General features: G+C 41.9%; 1 protein-coding gene across 1 annotated transcript in view; it reads left to right on the plus strand.

Annotated features, from left to right (window-relative positions):
• The window catches only part of IGFN1 (immunoglobulin like and fibronectin type III domain containing 1), a 151,054-nt gene extending 136,590 nt beyond the window's left edge, over nt 1–14,464 (plus strand). Inside the window, exons 22-23 of the mRNA XM_069238894.1 lie at nt 7,035–7,364; nt 8,966–14,464. Coding sequence (XP_069094995.1) covers nt 7,035–7,364; nt 8,966–8,982 — 347 coding nt within the window. The 3' untranslated portion in view covers nt 8,983–14,464. The remainder of the gene's footprint in view (nt 1–7,034; nt 7,365–8,965) is intronic.
• Nucleotides 14,465–18,726: the final 4,262 nt, after the last annotated feature.

Here is an 18,726-nt window from a genome sequence, read left to right on the forward strand (position 1 = left end):
TGATACTTGTCTAGGGGATTGAAATATCGACGGCCAAAGTACCTTGATTTGAATTTGTGATATTGTACATAAGTTGGCATGAGCATAGGCACTATGAGCTAATGACTTTTTGATTCACTATTTGAGTCATTCATGTAAAAGTCGGTGTATAAAAGCTTGTAAATCATTATTGTGGATGCTAACCTTGTAGGAAAGTAGCCTCTTTCTAGCTAGGTTACCCCCAGTTTTGGCCTGTTTGCCAGTGTGTTTAAGTGTGTGTCTACTGGGATCCTGCAAATCAGGACCCCAGTAGTTATGCTCTCTCCCTTAAATTATGGCTGTTGCATACTGGTAACTCAGTATTTCACCCAAAATTGGCATACTGGTGCACCCTTATAAGTCCCTAGTATATGGTACTTAGGTACCCAGGGCATTGGGGTTCCAGGGGATCCCTATGGGCTACAGCATTTCTTTTGCCACCCATAGGGAGCCCATGCAAAAGCTTCTGCAGGACTGCCATTGCAGCCGGCGTGAAAAGGTGCATGCACCCTTTCACTGCCAGTTACACTGCACCAGGTCACTTATAAGTCACCCCTATAGCAGGCCCTCCAGCCCTGCAAGAATTGGTTGTATGATCTCATGCACTCTGGGGGCTCCTTAGAGGACCCCCAGTATTGCCATTCCAGCCTTCTGAGGTTTTCCAGGTAGCCCCAGCTGCTGCCACCTCTCAGACAGGTTTCTGCCCTCCTGTTGCTTGAGAAGCTCAAGCCCAGGAAGGCAGAACAAAGGATTTCCTTGGGGAGAGAAGTGTTACACCCTCTTCCTTTGCAAATAGGTGTTACAGGCTTGGGAGGGGTAGCTTCCTTCCCCAGGCCACTGGAAATGCTTTGAACGGCACATTTGGTGCCCTCCTTGCATAATCCAGTTGGAGGAAACCGACATTCACATTCCACTTTCTTAGTATATGGTTTGTGTTTCCCCTACGCCCATTTCCAACCATTGTGATTTTCACTAATTGCACTGTTTTCTAACTGTTTATATTGCTATTTCTGCATAGTAGTATATATAATTGGTGTATTACTTATCTCCTAAGGGAGTATAGTCTCCATGGTATTTTTGACATTTGTGTTACTAAAATAAAGTACCTTTATTTTTGTAACACTGAGTATATTCTTTCATGTGTGTGAGTAGTGTGTGACTACAGTGGTATTGCATGAGCTTTGCATGTCTACTAGATAAGCCTTGGTTGCTCAGTTACAGCTACCCCTAGAGAGCCTGGCTTCTAGACACTGGCTGCATTTCACTGATAAAGGATAACTGGACCTGGTATAAGGTGTAAGTACCATAGGTACCTACTACAAACAAGGCCAGCCTCCTCCGAACCACTGTACTATTTAGGTTACTTTTTACATTTTTATTTCTATTGGTGACATTTACAGATAACTTGTGTAATGCCTGAATGCCAGTCTCTCTTGATTTCCCATGTTGATGTTTTCCCACTACATTTGATCTTTTATATTTTGATTGAATAAATGCATGACACATTCCATTTGCATACTACTTTAATATCATTTTTTATGGGAGTGGTGTTGCATTTTATTCAAGGGACCCCTGTTCCTTTAAAGTGAGTTTACTGCTCCATTCTAGGACACTCTACTTACTCCATGACACTACGCCACACCAGTCAATGACACATCATTCTCCTTTATGCCATTAACTTTGAGCCATGCTGAATAGTGGTCTTACTAGTGTACAGCATGGCTAAAACACATTGGCAAAGGCAATAGAACTTGCATAGGTGAGACCTATTGGCTTTGCCAATGCTTGTTTATAAGGTATGAACTTCAAGGTGATGTGCAATATCCTTATGTACGTAGGGGTATTTTACCCCATATAATACATGGTCACACCACCAACTTTCCCACAAACTACTTAAAACCTTAGTGCATAGCTTCTGTCATTCCAAGCTATTAAAGTAGAGCAGAAGAAAGAAAAGCAACATTCCATTTTTTGCTTTAAACAGCTGCATTAATTATGCTCTGCAACCTGATCTGCCTTTCACCTTGGCTGCTAGCTCTGGCAGAAGGCATTGTAATGTCAGAACTCGACTGTAATAACCCTATCATAGTCATTTCCTGATGTATTTTCTTTATAATCAGTGGCTTGGTGCATCACAAACAGATGATTCTAAAGAAATTAGTGACTGCAGTTTATACAGAGATTAGAGAATCCATGTTTATATAGCCTGTAACTCCAAGAGCGTCTTCAGTTGAAATGTTTCTAGTTATGACTGATGTGGAGCTGAGCTTCCCAAGATCACACACAGGAGTAGAAGTGTTATTAGAACTATGGTTTCCGAGCACAGTTTACAACTGTTGTACCTAAGCGCTTTTGCTATCTCCAGTGCGGTTCCAATTGGCAAGAGGCGAGGGGCATGATGTGTGTGGGGCGCAAAGGGTATGTTCTTCCTTTTTACCCTCCTACCTTTATTTGCTTGGTGCATGATGATGCAAGGTTAATCAACATGTTAATTTCACGTTTGAGCTAATTACTTTGTGAATGTAAATAACAATAAAAGATACTTACAGACTTCGAAAACATGCCTTCCTTTCTCCCTATTTTACTTCCAATATATATGATTGTGTATATTTATCAGAGCCTGCAGTTCGCAAACAACAAGCGATTTGTATAGGGTTGATTGAAAGTCCCCGAGGCTGTCCCTGTCCCCCCCAGAAATGTATTGTCTCCTACACCCCTTGCGAGGGGCCTTCGGAGTAAGCAATAGCTACTCCACCCAAAGACAAATTAGTGGTTGAAAACCAGTAAAGGTAAAAGCAGAGGGCAGGAGGTGAAAATAGATATCAGGGAGCAGAAGGACGCAGCTTAGTTGTGAGCAATGGTTAATCAACACAAAAACGGGGCTGCCGTCTCTGATACACGCACCCGGGAGTGACAACAGGCGTGCGAGCAGCCTGCGACCCAAACCTTCAGCAGAGATCACTGATCCTGGCGCATGCAGGAGACCGGGCAGACCACTAACTTGGCCTGAGGAGGCTGAAGACAATTAAAGGTCGGAAACCAACGATATGTTAAAAAAACAGGGCAGGCTAAACTGGGGGAAAAACCCGCCGCCCACTGCTCACCTGAAAGTACGACGAGATGATACCCGTACCACACGCAGCAAAGGGGGGAGGACAAAACCTGGTGACAGTGGGTGTTGCCAACTCCTCGAACGACCCCAGCCGCTTCCTCTCCGTGAAGTCAAAAAAACAGGTGATAGAGGGTGTCCACCTCCACGAACAACTGAAAAAGTTTGCCTCTGATCCTCGTGTCGCCATAAGCCCACCAAAGAGGAAGTGGGGGAGTGGGGCTGCGCGCACCTGCTATTTATTGCCGATCGCAGCCCCTCCCCACGTGTGCCCGCTGCCCTGGAAGTGACCACAGTGACCCTGCATGTTGGACTGGTCGCTGGGGGCGAAGGGGGGCTGGAGGGGTGGTTGAGGGGTGGGTTGGTGTGGAGCAGGGGATTGTGGAGCTAGACCCCTTCCTGCCAAAGTGGTTGCGCTGTGCACGACGCAGGCGTCCATTGTTCCTTACCTACTAATGCTTATGCTTGGGAAGCAGTTGTTTAGCTCGAATTTTGAATATCCAATGTATCATTAAACTACTGAGAGTGAGCAATGTTTTGATGCCATCCTGGAAGCTAATTAGTACAAATTATTTCTGCATTGGTTTATGTCTGTGATATCCCTGTTTTAGGTGTGCACATAATCGTGACTCTCCTTTTGATTGATTCTAGAAGGCCCCATGTTACGAGATGCTAACACTGCTTATTACTATTGTTTAAGTATAGAACGTATATTAACATGTTAAGTGTTCTGTTACCCTAATTGGTCTGGTACACACTATGCAACACAGCAAATAAATTAATAAATACATATTGGTGTGTCAGTAGTGGTGGTTAGCCAATTCTGTCGACCATTTACCACCCTTGTGTAGCATCACTCAAACGTACTTGTCATGTTCTTTAACCCTGACTTTCACGTTGGTATGGTTTGTACCTGCTTTTTGTTTTATTTATGAAGTGTTTTTATTCATTTTATAAAAATGGAATTAAACCTTCATAAAATAACTAAAACTACATGCAAGGGAGTCCAGGTCCATTAACCACATATTTTAGCGCTTTATGTATTACATATCTTCTAAGATTGAATAGTTCCTTGGGAGATGAGGTGGGGATGGCTGGGAGTTGAGGGTGGGGGGGTGGAGAGTGAAAGGAGCACTGATATTTCAAAATCTGGTTGACCCTAAATGTAAAATACCCTGAGCCCCCTCCCCCACCCCAGTATCCCATTCTGTGCTGGCATTTTGAGGGCTTTATGTGTCTGTTTCACTCAAGCTCAATGTATATTATCCATGTGCCCCATATTGTTCGATACTTACAGGGACAGCCTCTTTTTTATACACCACTGTCTTCATTCCCATGCGTTGATGTATGTCCGTTCACTACCTATCTCGACGTGTGCAGTTAGTTGCTATAACTAACAAACTCTCATATCCACGGCTCAAATTAACTCATAATAATACTAAAACTGTACTCATTATTAAATGATACTAATCCATCACTAATTCTTGTTGGGTTCCGGAGTAGCGTGCTACTCATCGAAAAGCGCTTCGACGCCTCGTCAGGGGTAGTAAGCGCTATATAAATACAATTACAATACAATACAATACAATACAATATCCTATTTAGTGACTTAATCTGAAAATCATTTGGGATGTCATCATCTGATATTGAGGGTTAGAGCCACAGTCAATATATGTCTAGTCTTCACCCAGATGATCTACATAGCAGTGTGGTTCCACCGGGTGTGGATGAAAGTGTCTGTCTCCCTCCGCCATTTCATACAGCTCTATTAGCAGCCCCATCCTATATAGCCTGCTGTATGGCAGTACACTATTTGCAGGATTTTCTGCACCAGAAGCCTCAAGCTAGCTTTTATGGCCCATTCCCTGTGGTGAGTCAAAGCAGCTCACTCAGCTACTTGTGCCTGTTCTTGGACTTTTGAGAATTTTGTTACCATTATACCTCCACCTGGCTGATGGACCGATACATTATGTAAGACATACTTTCTCAAGTCCATCCTTGCTTTCTAAGACATGTCTTCTCATTTGCTTTGTAAGAACAATGGTTCACTCTTATGAATGTCAGGGATGGGCTGGTCATTTTGCCATCCTTGGTATTTTCCCACAGAGCTGAAGGCTAAGGGCTTGATTTCAGAGCTGGATGGGCAGCCATAACCCAGCAGTGCTGGCTGGAACATTTTTCAACGGCTGACTTTGGTTCAGTGCTTAATTTGTGCTGGTTGTTTCCGGTGCTGAGCACCGGCACTTATTTTTTAGGGCTGGGGCTTATTCTTCTGCCTCAAGCATTTGCTGCGAGCAAAAGACAAATATGGGAAAGATGGAGGAAGGGAAAAGCGAAAAAGCGTCACAAGGGGAGGAAGCAAAAAGCTGCAGGGGCAGTAAGTGGATGGGTTGAAGAGGCCCGAGGTGGCTTCAGGATTACGTCGCCTCAGTATTCCGTGCTCGCAGATTTAATTGCAGCAGCCATATGTTTAGGAGGAGGGCTTTGAGCACCGGCACGTTTTTATTTACAAATTAAGCACTGCTTTGGTTTCATGTATAGACCTGATAAGCACCTAGCCTCTTCTACATAAGTAATGGCATTAAGATGATTGAATGTCTCTTTTCTATCTCCTCCACTAGACATAACCCCTTGCCTCCAGGCTGTATTTATTTAGTTCATTGTGCTTGCATTATGGTAGTGCTACTTGTAAATAAGTAAGGGGAGACTAGTAAACTGTGCACAACATCAAATTCATGAGGCATCTGAAGCTGTCCAATCACTATAGGATTATTGGCTTCTGAAACACGCATTGGCCAAGCACTTTGAATCCCAAGCAGATCTTTAAAAAAGCCTGCTTCAGTATCAAATAAACCAATTATTACTCTCTGTATACAATGCATATATGAAATAATGAATTTAAGGTGGAATGATTCAGAGTACATTTGTGATGGTAAAATACACTGCAAAGCAAGCACTTAACAGGTGGAATGATACACGAAAAAGCTACTAGCATGAGGTGAAAGAGTCCTCTGGGTAGAGCCAAAGCCCACTCTATGCTTCCTGCAGCACACATAGAAAAAGCCTCTCAGGATTGTTTTTGTGCAGGAAGGTGCCCTTTCCTGCACAACAGCAATCCCGCCTACAGCACAGGCACCCTTGCACAATAGTGCAAGGGTGCCTGGATTGATGCTAGGCTGCCAAAACAGCACCAGTGCAAGAGAAAAGGACAGGAATGCATTTTATTCAATAAAAAGGGCACATTCCTGCCCTTTCCCTGTGATGCATGGCAATGCAGCAAAATGAACTTGATGAGCTGCACTGTGCCACAAAAGTCACAAATATGTCCCTAAGTTTCACACCTAGAGGCTCATTGGTAAAGGTGACATGAGAATTTGACATATGTGAACTCCAACCCTTAAAGAACACTTTTGGGCTACAACTCATCAATTTCAGATATAAATACATAAAATATTTCCTAGGTTGAGCATAGTCCTTAATGCATATTAAAAAAAATAAAAATACATAAGTGACAAGCCCCTCATCAGAAGAGCACTGAAGCTTGCATCACCAATTGCCCTTGCCAGTGCTGCTAATGACGATACCAACACAACTACTAACCATCACACAGTCCTACAAGTCTGACAATTCAGACTATTTCAGGCCCCCAAAGCTATAAGAATGGCTTGCATGGCAGGTATAAACCACTTTAATGTGTAATTAATTAATAAACAACTATTGTTGTGCTCATCTCTAAATTAGACAAACAGCGCCTCCATGTGGCAGACTGTCATAAGTGCCACTGTTGACAATCAAGTGCAGGTGCTGAGCACTGGGAACCACCGTCTCAGATTATGTACTGATTGAGTGATGTACAAACGGTACAATTCATTGTGGTGACTTCTTATTATGAGTCTTGTCTTTGCAGCTAGATTCTTGGTGAAAAAGCCTTTACAAAAACAATTGGATCAGAGACAGGCTCCAGAGTTCATTGCCCGCCTGAAGCCTCACGTTGTTCCCTGTGGGTTTGACTGCCACATGACGTGTGCGGTACGTGGGAATCCTGAGCCACAGGTCACCTGGTACAGGAATGGCAAGAACATCTCCGAGGACCGCAGGCTCTGGAGCTCGAGCATTGTGGGTGTCTGTTCCCTAGTGATTCCATGCGTTAGCCTGGAGGATGGCGGAGAGTACACTGTGGTGGCCAGGAACTCTTTGGGCGAGGCTACATGCAAGGCCACAATGGCAGTGACAACAGGTAAGTCATGTCCTGGTCTGGCTAGCTGAGTGACTGAACAGGGTGCTGCAGGGGAGCGGGTGAATTCAGGTTGCATATTTTCCAGCTACTTTTCACACATTCAGGTCTTCTAAATTCTAGCATGTTTGGTCACATTGTGATTTAGTCTATCACAGTTGTACGGTTCAAAGCCTTCAAATCTTAACTGATTAATGTTTAATTTCCAAATTCACTGTTACTGTGTAGAAGCCATGATTTAATTTGGAATTTTGTTTGGTTAATTGGCAACAAGAAAAGAAAATTACATCGGAAACAAAATTAATAGTGAAGCTGAGTGTATATTCTGAAACAGTGACACTTAGTGGCCAGTCGCTGTAGTGATGATAAAGCAGTTTTGTTCCGTTTCTGTCTAGTTTCACACAGCCTGGGCGCTCCACCCTAGTTATTTGTATTCGAATGCCTGTCAGATGCGTGGCGCTGTCATTGTGCAACAGGGGATGGTACAAGGAGACATGCATGTTCACTCTCTCAGCAATGGGCTGGGATCGTAAATGTGAAATAAAATCCATTACACTGTAAATTCTCACGTGTGGTGCCTCCACTTTCCATACCAACCTAAATACTCATGTTAAGTGATTGTTTATCTGATGCCTAAAGACTAAATACATGGAAATTAAATATACGTTGTAGAGTGCTGGCAAATTACCATTAGCAAAGTCCGTAACATTTTCTTAGGTGCAAGGCATTATTTTATTTATTTTAAAACTTAACCAAATATGAACTGTGCAGAATCATAAACAAAGTGGTACAATGTATCTAAGGGTTTCTTCTGAGAACACGTCTAAACTCACTAATCAAAACACAACTAAATGAAAAACCAAAACACTACTAATTGTAAAACTAACCTTGTTTTTTCTAAAGCACCATGCTACTTACCATAAAACACTTTAGCATTTCGACAGCACACCCTAACAAACCATGCCTTCTGACAAAGCTTCACTACATGATCATCCACCGCGTCAAACAATGTCACAACACCCAACACTACATTTCAGACCATGCAATACGAATCACCAACATATACCCTGCTACAACAAAGAAGCGCACACGTTGCCAAGCCTCGCCACTCTATTCTTCACGACCTCACAATGTGCACATCATGCCACACCTGTTAGATTTCAGCAGGTCAACCCTGCCAAAATGCCCCTAAAAGAGGCAAAAAGTGTAGAATTGTTGCGTTTTAAATATAGATTCTGCACGTTATGCCTTTTTCCAAAACTTGGAAAAAGGGCTATTTGCCACTCACGATAAATTCCTAACCCTGGCGTAAAGGTGTTTACCCCATGTGGTAAGTCCCCTACCCTATTCTGCCCAACATGCAAACATGGTAGCCATTTGTTTTAAAGCATCGAAACATGGTGTGTTCTGCAAGTTGACTGAAATTTGTAGTTCGAGGCTCCCAACCCGTAAATTGGTATATATAATATTTTCTGTTTCGCAATATAAACAAACCTTTACAGATTTCTCGTAGCAATGTGTTCAAGAAAGATTGTTATGTGGATGTTAATTTATAATTATTCATAAATATGTATTCTAATTGCCATATTATCCCTCTTTTTCAGGGTTCACTTCATTCTAGCACAACCATATTTTCAAGATTTGTGCCTATCTTCCAGAAATATCCAAGTTTGTATGGAAAACTGTTATTCTCTCGGGATAAGTCAAGAGTTGTTGTAGCTGTACTGAAGCTACAGCGCCACCTGCTGTTACCATCTCTGACTTTAGGACATGAGTCTGCTATGACATACACGGCATCCCAACAATGCTCGTCCTCCCAATTACATTGTACTGCAATGCTCTCCGCGGATAGAAGCACTGCAGGTTCCCCAAATCTCTTCTTCAACATTGATTGATGTCCCCGGCAACGGATTGCTGCTTCAACTGTAAAATACTTTGAAACTTTTCTTTGAAAATGAATGGGTTGAGGCAGCAGACAAGCGTTGTCATGTGCAAATGTTAAACACGTACGCGTAATGTAATTTGAAATTTTGAAAGTTAAATCACTTAGAGGTGTTGAGTATGTTCAAATTGGTTGGAATATCACCCAAAACCATTTCGTTAGCGTACCCAAAAATATTTTGAAAATTGTGAACTTTTTTGTGGGATTAGCAGTAGAAATATTAACGTTTTCACTTATTCAAATGCATCCTTTCACTGATCCTTGCATCCTTCCCAGAGGGCTGACGTATAGCTATTAGAATATCCTTTCATGTTAGTCTTTTTGATGCCAGCGGATATTTTCCTGCGATTACGACCTGTTCTTGTTTCAGCATTTTCTTCTGTAGAGACTACCAAATATTAACTGTGTTCACTAAGAAAGTCATGAACCATATTTAAAATATGCTGATCGGGAATAAAAAATATCCCACTCTCTCACTGACAGTTTTTTTCTGACTCCTGCATTCCTAAATTCCATTTCACTGTCGTGAAGGGAGATCAAGTTAGTTATCTTCGTTTCATTGGGCTCAGACAATCATAACCCATATATCAATGCTACCAGATAATTTTTCCCTGCATCGAATCAGAGCATTGGGCAAGAGGGAAGAGAAGTCACAATCTTTAAGTGAGATGTTAATGAGCCACCGTAAAGTCACCACAAAGATAAAGCATTTATCCAACATGGTGCGGGACTAGAACGCCGCGGAACACACATGGGATTCAGCCCGTTATATTATATAGCATCAAGCTTCGATTACCGTTAATGATTCAAACAATGGATTCTCTTTGATGATTACGATAAGCCTTGAAAAAGCCGCAGGTGATCTCGCCACTAGGGGGCGAAACACGTGTCGGCTGTCCGGTCACTACTTTACAAGGCTCTATTCAGAAAAGACATCATCAACCAGTGCCCTCAATTTCCAGGCACAAATGAGTATCAATAAATATATCTGGACACATCACTTTGACTACAAGTATTAATCTCACATCATAATTGAATTACAAAATTGAACTCTTACATAAAGTGGGTTTTCAGCTTTCATTATCATATGAACTTTGTTTTGGGGCAAACTGGTCCACAGCCCCCTTCTGATAACCCACTATGAGGTAAATAAATGGGCACTCCAAAGGAAGAGAGAAGTGGACCATACTAACGTTGCTCTTGAAATTACAAAGATAAACCTGCTTCTGTAAGAAAATTCTGACTCGTCATTGTTGGAAGAGGTTGCAAGGCTTTCCTCAGTAAAACGCAAACAGCAGAAGTGCAGAACACAACATACAATTACAGAGTTATGCAATGAAGCCATATAGTTAAAAACACAAAAACCTAATAAGTAGAAAAACATAAAAAAATGAATAATTTAAGACAGAGGGTTGCAAAGTTATAAATATATACCAAATAGAAATACATGTAAAAACCAAAAGCATTCCAGAAAGTTTTGGAAACGTGTTCACTGTTATGCTGTGAGAAATTAAATACAATATTAAAAATACATGCCAACTTGTACACCAGGTGGGTAATCAGCAGCATGGCACTCTCTGTGAGATAATGGCGGGTTGAAACTGTTGGGCAGGCGTTGGTGGTTGGTTGTGCAGAACGTTTTTACCTTTGTACGTAGAAACTGTTGTTGAGGTCAGAAATATGGAGTGACACAGGCCTTTAGCTACAACTGGATAGCGTTCTACGAGGTCGGGTTTGGGTTCAGCAACCTCTCTTTAGCCTTGAAGGCACAGCTAAACTCTCAGTGAGGAAGAACTGCTATGCTGAAGCTGTTGTGGTCACTTATTTGTCACGTAGGCTTAACACTTTGCCCTGGTGCTTCATAAGTGAATTTACAAACTTTTTGACAAAATTCTTGAAGAAGTGATTCCTTCAGGAAATATATCTATGCCTTCGAGACTGGCCTCTCAGACTCCACGCCAACTTACCATGTTCACTAAGGCTCCCACAACTCTGCTTTCAGATGCAAAATAACAATACTGTTTACAATTGATCTACTGCAATTCGTTCAGGCATATAAAAGGTTTGTACGTTTTAGACCATTCTCCATCCTACAGCCTGAGGAGGGCAGTTTCATGGGGAGCAAGCAGTGGAAAGATACAGTTTCTTCTGGTCAACTGGAATTCTTCTTCTCAGGCAAGAGGTCGCGCTGTCTGAGGACACTTCAGAATTTCCAGACCCAGGAGAGAAGTTGCCCAGTGCAGTCCAGACATGGTACAAAGTACTGAAAACAGATGTTCATAGCAAAGCAATAGGCTTCTGTTTTCAGTACCCAAGCAGGCAGGATATCTCTTGTGCAAACAGGGAGTTTTTCTCACTTCTTCAGGCCCAGGAAGAATCCCTCCTTGGAGTAGGTCAAGAAGGGCATTGCAAGGGCATACCGGTCAGTCATTTACCCGAATCTGATGAAAGTCCCTAGATTTGTTCTAGTTTTTGCAGCAAAGTGACAGAGTTCCTGTTCGAGGTATGTTCGGTGCAGAAGTCTTCCAAGCAGCACATTCTAAAATTGTGAATTTCTGTCTCGCCACTGAATATCTCTTTTGTCTCTCAAATCTACCCCGACTCTCTTGCCCTCGTGTAGAGCATTTGTAAAGCCTGTCTCCATTGAGTGTCCCATTACCTTTATCTGAATGGGAAACAGATAGAATTTGTTGAACTACAGAGTTATTCTAGGTAGCTACAATCCTTGTCATTGTGTGGGCAATTCTTCGATATAGATTCTGGCACCCAGAGGCCACACAGGTGTGAACGACGGGTGATCACAGAGAGGAAAGTGTAGTCTGTTAGGAAAGCATTTCAACTAAACTTAGAATATATTATTTATTCCATAACTTTTATCATGGTGATATATAACATGAATTTAATTGCCTAAAGCACTCTCCATGGCAGTTTACGATGTGTGGCAAATTGGGTCTTGTTAGCACTTTATTATAAAAAAAAAAAAATACAAATTTGTGTTACTTCTCATGGAACGGAAACAGGTCCTGAGGAGGGCTGTTTGCATAAGTATGTGATCTAAAATCAGAGGCCATGTTTTACAAGTAGAAAGAGCAATGATTCTTTCATTCTCTTTATCCAATACCTGTACTCCGTGCAGCTGGAAATGTGTCCTGCCCCACCAGTGTAACACTTATGCTAATTTTGAATTAAAGTTATCTTTTGTAAATAGAGCACACACGCTGGGCCCTAATTAGCGGGCCACAGTTATAGCGGAGGGCAGAACACCAGGCGCTGGATTACAGAAGTGCACTGTGTTTTGCACTCATGGAACACTTCCCTATCACAGAATAGGTCCCATAAGCTTTCGTTATCCATTCTGTAATACCAATTGCCTTGGCATAGTTTTTGCACGTGGTCACAGATGTTTAGACCAAAGTAAATTAGGGGGGGTGGTAACAAAACAAAGTAAGCATTGGCAAAGCCAATAGATTTTGCCTTCGTTTTTTTCTTTTGCATTCTTTCCTACTGTCTAACTGGATTTTAAGTATTAGAAAAATGTTATAATAATGTTTGTTTTAAATTTGACAGACCATTAATAGTTGTTTATGTCATAAGGTATGTTGAATTAATATCCCAGGGCTCCCAACTCGTAGTTTGTACCTTATGTAATAAAGCATTGTATTAGAGTATAGTAAAGTGTAGTTAGCAGAGTGCCACTGCACCTGCTGCACCATTCAAATCATGCTCCTTTTAACTGCAAGGTAACCACAATTGTGACTGCTTGTTTAGTAGTAAATTGTGGCAATATTTGGTGTTCAGAGGAATTATGACCGCTTTTGGCCTGGTGCCACTGCACCTGCTGCACTATTCAAATCATGCCCTTAGTGTTTGCAAGATAACAGCACTTGTGACTGTTCGTTAGTGAAATTTAGTTATATTTGTGTTTAGTGGAGTTCCTAGAGCTTTTGGCCATGTGCCACTGTACCTGTTGCACCATTCAAATCATGACCCTAATGCCTGCAAGGTAACTGCAATTGTGACTGCCTGTTGTTAGTAGAATATAGCAATATTTGGTGTTTATTGGCATTCTGACAACATTTGAAGCTGGTGCCACTGCACCTGCTGCTCCATTCCAATCATGGCCCTAGTGCCTACAAGATAACTGCACTTGTGATTGCCTGATTAGTAGTAGAATATAGCAATATTTGGTGTCTATTGAAGTTCTGAAAACATTTGGGCCTGGCACCATTGCGCCTGCTGCACCATTCAAATCTTGGCCTCAGTGCCTGTAAGATAATCGTACTCATGACTGCCTGTTTAGTTGTAAAATATAACAATAATCTGTTTAGAGGGGTTCTGACACCTTATGGTCCTGGTGCCACCGCGCCTGCTGCACAATTAAAATGACCCTAATACCTGCAAGGTAACTGCACTTGTGACTGATTGTTTAGTAATTAAATATAGCAATATGTGATGTTTAGAGGAGTTCAGATTGTTGTGTAGCCATTTTAGCTATAGTTTCATACACGTTATTTTAGCAAACTAGGCCTGCCGCTGTGCACTTTAACCTAGATATATTTTATTCAGCTTCGTTTTTATTATTTTAACAATAGCCACAGTTGCGGTCTTGTTTTATTTTCTATATCTAGCTGTTCTTTGCCTAGGCCAGCACTGCATTCTGAAACAAGACATTTCTTTCACTCTGTGCTTTTTCCAAGGCTGCAGTAAGATAGGTTGCCGGCAAAAGTGGTACGCTTTGTCTCTAATGTTCACAGAAACATACATACTCTTACGTGGGGATAATTTTTTGGAAATTCAGCTGTTTTATTATAAAAACACTACTTTGGCCCATGTACATTAGGGGGAGATTCCACCCAGATGACCACGACTGTATGCTGATTGCTGAGTGCTTTTCTGCAGCTGCTTATGTAGACTACAGGCCTCTTGCTCAGGTATGAGGGATGATGTCTTCCCGGGGGAACCTGAAGGGCAGCATTAGAGCTTAACATGCTGTGCTCTAACATAGCCTAGGTAGGAGCTTTTGGCCTAGGTAGGAGCTATTCTTAACGATTTTAGTGGCAATATGGTAGCGTTGTTTTTATGTTCACCCTCCTTGTCACAGTCTTAATCCTGTCATGCTTCATCGTCCTAGTTATTGCAATAAATGCTTTATTATCTAAGATGCAGTTACTTCAATAAAACCTTATTGAACTATACTCTGCCTCTGATTGTCCTTGCATATGTGAGACTAATGTAACTGAGAGAAACGGATGAGATTTGAGTGACCACCATTCCCTGAGGAGTCAATTGTGTCATTGGCTCGGTTGCCCAATCATCCCTGCTCTAGGGTGGAGATGAGGCACTGCTAGTTATCTGGAACAAAACCTGGATTAGGCCGATAGGTGTCACCTGTAGTGAGTTCAGACTCAGTCCCCCACAGTACAAGCGATTCTGCCACCTGAAACCAGTAGTCTTATTAGGATAATGAGAACCTACGTGAGAAGATAACTTTTGGGCCTGGTGCCACTGCGCCTGCTGCACCATTCAAATCATGACCCTATTGCCTGCAAGGTAAATGCACTTGTGACTGCCTATTTAGTAGTAAAATATTGCAATATTTGATGTTTCTGGGCTGTGGTGCCACTGCACCTACTGCACCATTAAACTCATGCCTTGTGATTGCCTATTTAGTAGTAAAATATAGAAATATTTGGTGTTTACATTCGTCTTTGTTTTTTCACTTTCTGCATATTTAATTGTTTACTTCCTTTAGGCCAATTACCATGGATAATACACATAATGGACTTTCAAATTGTCTGCATTAGCTACACTCTTTGGCTCAGTGGTGACTACAACATGCCCTAAGTTATCAGTTTTACACCGGTTATGTTAACACATGCAACATAGAGAGATGCTTTTCTATTTATTTTGCAAATTATTTACTATTGCAAAATGGCCCCCAAGGCATGTATTATTCTGCAGTGATGTGGCCAATCATGATGCTGTAATAATGTTTTGGCAATTTTGGTTTTTATTTTTGGCTATATTTATCTTACTTTCTTCAAATGCTCCAGTCCTGTTTTAGCCTTTTAGGAAGGACGAGAATACACGGTGTTCCATAGCTAGGCATTCAGAAGCGGCAAACCTCGATCCCATTCAGTCCATTTTTGTAGTGCCCATGCATGTGTTTCTCTTACTGTATTACTACACGTTAAATCTTATGTGAACACACTTTCATTTATTTGCAGCACTCATTGATTAGGCTGTATCATTAAAATGCAATAAAGATCTTAAATAAATCAAGAAAATGCTAAATGTGTACATCTAAAAGCGATAAACCCAAAGCAATTCCATGTGTGTAGCAGAAACTTGATTGAAAGGATTAAGGGGATTAGGATGTAATAACATGTAAAGAGCAACAGGGAGGAAGTTCATGTTTTGTTTGAATCCAACTGATTCTTTTAAATGCTTTTAAACATTATTGATTTTTCATTTCTTTGGGCAGGAGCACCCAATGCCTGCATGTTTAATACATTCAAGCATTGAAAAAAATAGTGGATAGGAGAAGGCTAGAATAAGAGTGAAACACATTTGAAACAGGGTGACTGCCTGGGTGGCTGGCTCTTTGGTCTGCATAGATCTTATCATGCATTAGAACATCTTCGGAAGTCTCCAGAGTGAATAGGCCGTAACACTTTAAATTGCTACAGAGCACCATATGCTAAAGTGACACATACATTACAAAAGACACTTTCCGGTTTTGTTATTTGCTACTTAATAAATATCGACTCATGCTGCCTCCTGGAAAAAACAAACAAGCTTGATTACTAGCTTACCAGCTTCCCCAAACACGAGCAGTCAACAAACGAGCTGCATGAGAAAGAGCAAAGAAGATTAAGTTGAGCTATCTAAAATTGCTTAAGAAAAAAAAAGAATGAACAGCAGGATGGGAAGATAGGTTAGGGATCACAAGCAGTGGGAAGGGTAAAGCAGCACGAGGAAACTGGAGGGCAGAGAGAATGCAAGCGTACAAAAAACAGCAATTCTGCACAGGAAGAAGATGCAACACATGTACTCAGCCAACTAGCAAAACTGTGACATTTGTTAAGGGCGGGGGGGCTGTGTGACAGCACCTCTGGGCCAGAAGTATCTCACACAGCCCCAATTGTTTGCATGAGGGACCTACAGGATAAAAGGCCATCTCACCATGTGCTACTTGCCTGGCAACATGTTGCATAGTTGCACTGGCGTTTCTGCTCTCGCTACAGTTTGCACACAGCCTCAGATTCCTGCACCTCTGTTTTGTTTTTAAGTCAATCACATTAGTTCCCTTTATAGGTCGAAGCCTACCAGACAGAGCAGCTGTCTGGTTCGGTAAAGACATCTTGGGGACATTCAGAAACCTTTCATGGGAATGCATTTCGCGGGTTGCTTACCATGGGTTGTGTGGTTTGTTACTCACATTTTCTGGCTTTCTATTTGCTGTCTTTATTTGTTTTAGGCTGTCTAGGCTAAGTTTGTCCCTCCCAAGGGGCAAAGCCTTTTCACACTACCTCTCCTTGTATTTGTCCATGAGTTCTCCTTTCAGACCTTTAAATCTTTTTCTTATCTTGTCACTTTTGCTGTGCATTCAAATATAGAGGTTAAATGTCAGGCTCTGGCTTCCGAGAGAGCTTGGTGTTTGCTTTTCTTTCTCCTACTTCAAAGTGAGAGGATTTATATGGCAGTCTTGCTGGATACTGGGGGTAGAGGAAAAAGTTAATTTCTAGCAGACAATAGCATTGAAAGCATTCAAATAAACTGTTAAAGTATTTCAGAATATATCAGAATTAACAAAGCAAAACTAAGCACATTTTTTGTTACTTCTGAAGTGTGGTGGAAACAAATCCCTTAATATGATCAAAATAAAGGAATACACTAGGTAATACCATTTCCACACTTTATCGTTTGTGCGCTGTATAGTTTCCCTAGTGAAAGTGCAAATGTAATGATTTTGTAAATTGAAAATATGCTGTCTTTAATGGTACTGTGCTACCACACCATGCATACTCTACTTTATGCCACTAAGCTCTGCCATGTACCACTCCATGCCACTGTACTCTACTCTGCACCACTTCACTTTACACCACTCTAATCTGCACAACCCCACTCTATGCCACCCCACTTTACACCATTATTCTAAACCACTGCACTCTATTCTGCACCACTGTAGTCTATTCCCCTACTCTCTATGCTACTCAATGCCAATGCACTCTAGTCCAATCTACTGCATGGCACTCTGACACTCTACTCTGAAATACTGCACTCTCCACCACTAAACTCTATGCCCCTTTACTCTGCAGCACTCCACTCTATGCCACTGTACTCTAGTCTGCACCACTCTATACCACTGCACTCTATGCCACTCTACACCAGTCTACTCTACACCACTGCACTCTATGCCACTGTGTTCTATGCCACTGCACTGTATGCCACTCTACACCACTCTGACAATGCACTCTATTCCAGTCCACTCTTCTCTATGCCACTCCAATCCTCTGTACTCCACTCTGCACCACTTTACGCCACTAAATTCTACACCACTGCACTCTAATCTGCACCACTGTACTCAATGCCACTGCGTTCTATGCTACTTTACTCTGCATAACTCTGTTCTATGACACTGCACTCTGCAGGACTCCACTCTGCGACACTGCACTCTATGCCACTTCACTCTACGCCTCCCTACTCTACACCACTCTACTCTTTGCCAATGCACTCTGTCACTGTACTCTACACAACTCAAGTCTAGGCCACTCTACTTTACTCTGTACAACCACACTCTATGCCACTCCGCTCTATGCCACTCTCCAACATTGCACTGAATGTCATTGCACTCTACTATGTGCTGTTTGTCTGCAACAAGGCCACTCCTACAACAAGTCACAATTGTCGGCCCATCCCTCCGGACTCACAAGCACAACCTCGCCAAAAATCCAAACAGAAAAAGGCGATTTGTGGCAGACTTTACGCATGGACTCAAGAGTGTGACATCTCAGGGGAGTTGTGGTTAAACGGAGGTTACCCTTTTCTCACATGAGCAACAAGTCGCAGTCACACACAGGCAATGAAGGAGATGCAGTGAAGTTTTCAATAGGTTTTATTAACGACTGCAATCTACTGTAAATTGCATGGGCTGCAATGATTAGGATAATGAACAATGCAAGAAACAGAATGGTAAAAACAAGAGTTATTAATACAAAGACCCCCACCATCTTGCAACAACATAAGATGTGAAATAAGCACTAATACCCTAGCATGATGGACCTAATCTCTAACCTAAAGAGTGCTAGATGTGTTAAACTTAATCTGCCAGTACCCTGTCCGTGAGAAGGGCCCCCAACCCTTGTTACCTTGGAATGAGATCTCTAGATTAGTCTGTGTGGGGACACGAACGCTGGGTCT

This window comes from Pleurodeles waltl, chromosome 6 (genome assembly GCF_031143425.1).
Source record: "Pleurodeles waltl isolate 20211129_DDA chromosome 6, aPleWal1.hap1.20221129, whole genome shotgun sequence".
Taxonomy (NCBI): domain Eukaryota; kingdom Metazoa; phylum Chordata; class Amphibia; order Caudata; family Salamandridae; genus Pleurodeles; species Pleurodeles waltl.